General features: G+C 37.5%; 1 protein-coding gene across 3 annotated transcripts in view; it reads right to left on the reverse strand.

Annotated features, from left to right (window-relative positions):
- Positions 1–6,996, reverse strand: part of Mcts1 (MCTS1 re-initiation and release factor) — a 12,819-nt gene extending 5,823 nt beyond the window's left edge. The window contains exons 1-5 of one of the 3 annotated variants that reach the window (XM_028768081.1): positions 6,062–6,665; positions 5,409–5,561; positions 4,823–4,920; positions 1,339–1,472; positions 646–930 (exon numbers count right to left, since the gene is read on the reverse strand). In XM_028768081.1, the coding sequence (XP_028623914.1) occupies positions 829–930; positions 1,339–1,472; positions 4,823–4,920; positions 5,409–5,561; positions 6,062–6,075 (501 nt within the window). In that variant the 5' untranslated portion in view covers positions 6,076–6,665 and the 3' untranslated portion in view covers positions 646–828. Of the gene's footprint in view, positions 1–645; positions 931–1,338; positions 1,473–4,822; positions 4,921–5,408; positions 5,562–6,061; positions 6,666–6,688 lie in introns of those variants that run through there. The other 2 variants (XM_028768028.1, XM_028767959.1) reach the window with 2 other exon arrangements.
- Between the last annotated feature and the right edge of the window lie 226 nt (positions 6,997–7,222).

Genomic DNA, 7,222 nt, shown 5'->3' on the forward strand with positions numbered 1-7,222 from the left:
ACTGAGATATATATTTAAAAAGAAGAAGAAAGAAAAGATAGATGAGTATTATGGCACATACCTTTAAACCCAGGACTCAGGAGGCAGAGGCAGTCGTCAGACCTTAGTTTGAGGCCATCCAAGGCTACAGAGTGATACTGTGTCTCAAAAACAAAACAAACCAAACAAACAAACAAACAAAAGACAAAGGAAAAAAGAAAAAAAATTACCAAAAACAAAACCAGAATATAACTGGGGCTTAGAAGAAGTGAATAAGCCGGGCGGTGGTGGCCAATGCCTGTAATCCCAGCACTTGGGAGGCAGAGGCAGGTGGATTTCTGAGTTTGAGGCCAGCCTGGTCTACAGAGTGAGTTCCAGGACAGCCAGGGCTACACAGAGAAACCCTGTCTCGAAAAGCCAAAAAAAAAAAAAAAAAAAAAAAAAAAAGGAGACGTGAATAAGATTACAACACATTGTATATGGGTAAAACATGGTAAAAGAACCTTACTTGCTAACAAAGATTTTAAAAAGGGAGTCAAGGCCAGGCAGTAGTGGCACATGTCTTTTAATACCAGCACTCAGGAGGCAGAGGCAAGCAGATCTCTGAGTTCTAGGCCAGTGTGGTCTACAGAGTGAGTTCCAGGACAGCCAGGATGAAACAGAGAAACCCTGTCTTGAAAAAAACAAAAAACAAACAAAAAAGGGAGCCAGGCATGGTGGCGCATGCCTGTAATTACAGAACTTGGAAGGTAGAGGCAAGAAGGTTAGTTCTAGAGCATCCTTGGCCACCCTGGGTTACATGAGACACTTTCTCAAAAGAAGAAAAGGTTGCTTGTTTCCAAGTTTCTTTCACGTCTTCTCATGGCCAAGAAAAAGTATGTCTTCTTTAGTCCAGCATGGTGATACACACCTATAATCCCAACATTCAGGAGGCAGAGGTGGGAGAATTGCCTTTAACCCAAGACCAATTTAGGACAGATAAGTGGTATGTTTTAAACCAGCCTCGACCACATACTGAGTTTGAGGCCATCCAAGGCTACATAATAAAACTTGTCTCAAATAAACAAATAAAATGGAAAGAAAAAGAAAAAAAACAGTTAGTTTATTTGAGTTTATGTTATTTCTCTTTGGCCAAAATTAAAAAGTTCCCTTCAACTCGGTGTGGTAGCACATGACTGATCTCAGCAGTTGGGAGACTGGGATATCAGAATCACAAGTTCAAGATTAGCCTTGGCTTGTCTCTGAAAAAATAATAATATAAATTAAAAGCACATGTAATATTCTCTTGGATGATAGATCTTTCAGTAGTGAAAGGAATACAATCAACAGTTTTCAGCAGTTAAACCCTGGAAAGGATACAACAATAGTATCTACTGCAGCAGGATAAAGCTTAGCTCCAGGAGAAGTTAAGCCGGGACACATGATATTTGCTCCACTGAGTACAAATTTGATGGCTCCTTTATCAACCTGCTGATGTGGCAAGATAAAAGGATCTACAAAAGAAGAAATCAATTATATAAATTAATATTACTGAAGACTCAAGATAAAGGCAAACAACAAACAAGTATTTTCGAAAATTACAATACTCTGATGATTGCAAAATAAAAGCCAAACCACTCTTCTTTACTGACAAAGTTGATAAATATTTTCAAGAAAAGAGTGTAGCAATAAGCATCATAGACTGCTACAAGGCTTGTAAATGGGTATGGGCCTCCTTCAGAATGACTTAGCAGCATACATTGAAAGCATTGAAAAAAGATATACTGTTTGACCCATTAACTCTACTTCTATGAGTCTATCCTAAAGAAAATGGATGAATATGCAGTATATTGGATAAAAAGATATTTGTTTCAGCACTAACATGTAAAACAGAAATAAACTGAGATAGATCACAATGTCCAACAAATGAGATAAGATATAAACAACTTAAGATATATCAATAAGAGTTATGTAACTATAGTAAACCATGCTTTTAGAAAATACTTAATGCCTGGAAAATGTTTACAATATAACATTTGAATGAAAAAAGGAGAAATAAAATACTCTTAAAAAGATCAGTGGTCGCTGGGCAGTGGTGGTGCACGCCTTTAATCCCAGCACTTGGGAGGCAGAGGCAGGCGGATTTCTGAGTTCGAGAGTTCGAGGCTATCCTGGTCTACAGAGTGAGTTCCAGGATAGCCAGGGCTACACAGAGAAACCCTGTCTCGAAAAACCAAAAAAAAAAAAAAAAAGATTAGTGGTCATTAGGAGAAAGGGGAGGGGTGACCCAGCTAAACCAACAGGTATATTTAAAGGAGTAAATTTATTCTATATGTATTACATGGCAGACACTTGACATTTTGGGTCTGGCAATGCCTATAGAATTATATAAAAAACTTTTATGACTAATAATGTTATAAACAGTGGTTCACTAACTGTAAATGCATATTAACTTATCAATGCAAAATCTTTAAACACTTTTTTAAAAGAACAAAAAGGTTGTACTTAGCAGTATAGTGATATATACCTAGCATGCATGGGGTCCTGAATTCAATCTCCAGCACAAAATAAAACAGAAAGCATTTGTATATAACATAAGAAATAAAGTGGAAAAGAGTATACCAATGCATTAAATATACTTACCTTTGATTATAGGAATTCATGTGCTCATTAGTTTCCTATTCCTGTGTCGCCCAGATTTATGTGCATATATTCTTTTTTTAATCTAAAACAAAGTATCCCTGTGTGTATACCAATAACTTATAAACCAATGATTAAAGAATCTCTAGGGCTGGAGAGATGGGTCAGAGGTTAAGAACACTGACTACTCTTCCAGAGGTCCTGAGTTCAATTCCCAGCAACCCCATGGTGGCTCACAACCATCTGTAATAGGATCCGATGCCTTCTTCTGGTGTGTCTGAAGACAGCTACAGTGTACTCATATACACAAAATAAATAAGTAAATCTTTAAAAAAAAAAAAAGGAATCTCTAGAGGTTTTCACAGGATGACTAGAGAAGTTTTGTTTGCTTGATATTTTTTTCTGAGATTTATTTAGGTATGTATTTTACCAATGTTTTGTCTGCATGTATATGCACCAGAAGAGGGAACTGGATCCCATGGGACTATAGTCAGACAGTTGTGAGCCACTATATAGATGCTGGGAATTGAACTCTGGAAGAACAGTCAGTGCTCTTAATCAATAAGCCATCAATCCAGCCCCTAGAGAAAGAGTTTTTAAGCTTTTCATTTTTCATTTTTTCTTTTTTTTGGTTTTGTTTTTCGAGACAGGGTTTCTCTGTGTAGTTCTGGGTGTCCTGGAACTCACTCTGTAGACCAGGCTGGCCTCGAACTCAGAAATCCACCTGCCTCTGCCTCCCAAGTGCTGGGATTAAAGGTGTGCGCCACCACTGCCCAGCCATGTTTAAGCTTTTCAAGGTCCCTAAAAATAATGACAGTAGCCAGGTATGGTAACACAACTTTATAATCCGAGCACCTGGGAGGTAGGAGCAGGATTATTAGAAATAGAAAATCAGCCTTGGCTACCTAGTGTCTGTCTCAAGGAACAATAACAAACAAACAAAAAAACTCAAAGAACAACAAAACAAAAAATTATTCCCATTGCATCAGGATTTAATTTCTTTTTTATACATATTTAAAAATTTATTTATTATGTATATGACAGTCTTCCTGCATGTATGCCTGAAGGCCAGAAGAGGGCACCAGATCTCACTATAGATGGTTGTGAGCCACCATGTGGTTGCTGGGAATTGAACTCAGGACCTCTGGAAGAGCAGCCTGTGCGTTTAACCTCTGAGCCATCTCTCCAGCCCACAGGATTTAATTTCTATCGGGTCTTAATCTGGAAAAAAAAAATCAATGCTTAATTGAATAATTAGTTACTTAGTTTTATAAATATTAAAGTATGTCACCTGCTTAAAAATTTGACCTCTGTAACACTAGGCAATTGAAAATTTATCTCCTTGTGATTGAATGATTTTAGGTTTTACAAGGAGATAAATTCATTCAATCACCAGTACTCATCATCATCAGTAGCACCTATAAGTCACTACCTTTCCTTCTGCTTCTTGGCAACAATACCAAACTGAAAAGGAATTATTTGTTTCCATTTGAAAAATTCTTGCTCATTGGAATTATATCTTCCTTCAACTTTTTGTAATATCTCAAACTAATGACCTGTAAATATACATATGAAATAAACATTATTTAGTTTCAAGACATCTGTCCATGTACTCAGTAATATATAGAATTTCCATATTTAACCAATGCAGAGATAATTACAGAACTCTAGTAACAAACTTAAATGAAAATGTTCCAAGCCCTTTCTGGTTTATGTATATGTTTACAAATACATACTGGTCTATTCTTCCAACTATAATAAGAACAGGAAACTATGTCTGTCTTTGCTTACAACTGTACTTAGTAAGTAGCACAGTGCCTACCACATAAAAAGTTCACTAAATAATTACTGAATTAATATTTCTGGGGTCTTTGTTTGTTTGGGGGAAAGGCACCACCCTGTACCCTAGACTGGCCTCAAAATTGTATCAGTCTCTTGTCTCAGCTATCTAAGGTCTGTGATTACATCTGTGAGCTACCATTCCAGGCTTTTATTGAATGGATGAGTGAATGCTTCCTTGTGTGTATGGGGGAGGTACTTTCTTTAATACATATAAGAGAATTTGCAATTTTCAGACTTACCACAAGATGAGGAACCACTTTACCTTTATATTTCTTATTACTTGGCACTAATAATAATCAGAAGTCACTTTCCATTCCTATGGGTTTTCAACTCCTTTTGTATATTTTTATATTCCAAAATGTGTATTTCTACCAAGACTTACATTTATGAAGTAATCTTAAGGTTGGATAAAAAGGCCCTTCTCTTTGTCTAAAAAACAGTAATTCTCCATTTACTGTAAGGATTTCTATGTGTTCATGGCTGTAAGACAAATGTCACAGAGAACCAAGTTAGATACCTTCTTTCAAAAATGAATGCAAATCAAACATCCTATAAAAATTATAACATGAAATATACCATACAAAGATACATTAAGCTTATTTTTCAGTAAATATTCTGACCAAAAATACCTGTCCAGTACAGAAAAAAAGAGAGGAAATATGACCTGCTACAGCCAATTTCATTCTATATTTTATTATTGTAATTCTACTGTCAAATATAAAATAAATCTCAAGAGCAAACTGAAATAAATCCACTTATAAATAAAAACAAGTCTTTGATAAAACAGTACACAAAGTGACATTTTCATATACATAGATATGATTTGCAAATAGAAATACAACTTTTAGAGTTAATTCTGTCTATTCTCATCATTGGTCTATTGATAATAATTCCATTTATAATGAAAACAATCTAACCTTTGATATTCAGCTACTCTAATCTTTACATGGAGAAAAATAAGGACTTACCATCGGACAATTTTCACAGGATCTTTCTTAGGCATGATTTGATTAAGCCATGGTTCAATACCTGGAAATTGCTCTAGCAATTGATTTTTAATACCCTTAATAACCGAGGTTTTCAACTGGATGCAGTTGGACACATTTTCTTTTTCATCAAATCTGGCAAATGATTTTTTTGAGGAAAAAAAAAAGGGCATGCTAAGCAGAAGAATTAGAATATCTAAAAGTAAGGTTCTAATTAATCATCTATTCCCAAGCAAGTACTCATGCTTAAAATAATTGTGAAATAGTTTTTAAAATACCAATTTCCATTTGTCTTATACAAAACCAACGTTCTAAAGACAGTGTTACAATAAACTGTCATACATATTGCAATTAATGGGGGCAGAACAATTGTTATGATAGAATCTGTTATCAGCTAACGAAAATGCCTTTTACTGAAAATTTCTGCTCAAAGGAAAAAATACTCCCATCCATAATAGAAATCTATTTTTTAATCTAAAAGAAACCTCACACATTAAAATACAAAAGACCAACCGATGCATAACAAACGAATGAGCCCCAGCAGGTTATGTAGTCTGTTGATTTTTTTTTTAAGAAATAGGATAATTTTAAGATCCCTGTCCAGATTTGCTCAAATTTTCATGCACAAAACCCACCTTCCTTTGCCCATGTTCCCCCTTTTTCCTTTTTTGTCTATCAAATCTGGAAGATAAACCCACTGGATAGGTTTCCAAGGAGTTTGGTCTTCCTTACACTGACTAGCACACAGGGCTAGCACGTTGTTCTCAAGACAAGGTTAATCTAGCAGCTAAGCAATAGGCTTGACAGGCCAGCCGCTTGCTTCCTGTCACCCAGACTCCTTCACTGCCATGACCCAGGAAGTCAAGCCTTCCCTTTTTCAGTTCATAACTAATAAACATATGGCAGAGAATGCAGGGTTCTCCTCTCAGCTAAGGAGGATGTGCCCCTAAATCACAATGCAAGGATGTGATTGGTAGAAACCTAGGAATGGAGATAGCACTGCTGGAGGGGGCAGAACAGGGATAAGGAGAAAGAAAATGGGAGCGGGAAAGCCAAACCCCGATTGAGGATTAAGGATGGAAAGCTAAAAGAAGTGTTCCAAGTCCGGAGTGAGAGCATAGTACTATATTTACAAAACCTTTGGAAGTCAGGATGGCAGGGGCGGGGGGAGAGAGAAAGAGGACCTTTGCTCTCTCCCTCTTCCCCACCCCCACCCCCACCGCCTTTGTGAGCAGCCGATGGAGGCCACACCGTGTCCTTACTTCTTGAACATGATCCAAGGTGAAAGGGGCGACGATAGGGAAGGGCCCGGAATGGGAAGGAAATTGAATTAGGAAGGGTCCGGCACGAGGAAGACCGGCACTGACAGTCGGAGCTGCTGTCGTTAATCCGGAAGGAGAAAACACTATCCGCTTTACGGCCCTCAGCGAAATCTGACTACTTCCGCTCCTCTCGTCTCCACGTGGACGCTTTCGTAGGCTCTTTTTCAGTAACAGCTTAGTCTCCATTGGAGGTAGCCGAAAGGGCGGGGCTTCAGAAGGAAGACGTGATTAAGCAATTCTTTCTGGTTGCTGGAAGAGAAAGGAAGAGGGAGGGAATCGATCAAAGCAGAAATTGTGGCAGTCAGTTACGGGTTCCTCAGAGGGTCAGGATTCTTCGGTCTTTGTTGTCACCTACAACTGTGCTAAATAGTTCGTAAAGATAATAGGCTTTGCTTCCTATCTCCAGCAACCGAGTGAATTGATGCTTATCAAGCAGCTTGAACCTAGACGAGCTTCATAGCTTCACGTTAAAGT

The sequence above is a fragment of the Grammomys surdaster genome, unplaced genomic scaffold (genome assembly GCF_004785775.1).
Source record: "Grammomys surdaster isolate TR1022 unplaced genomic scaffold, NIH_TR_1.0 60, whole genome shotgun sequence".
Lineage (NCBI taxonomy): Eukaryota > Metazoa > Chordata > Mammalia > Rodentia > Muridae > Grammomys > Grammomys surdaster.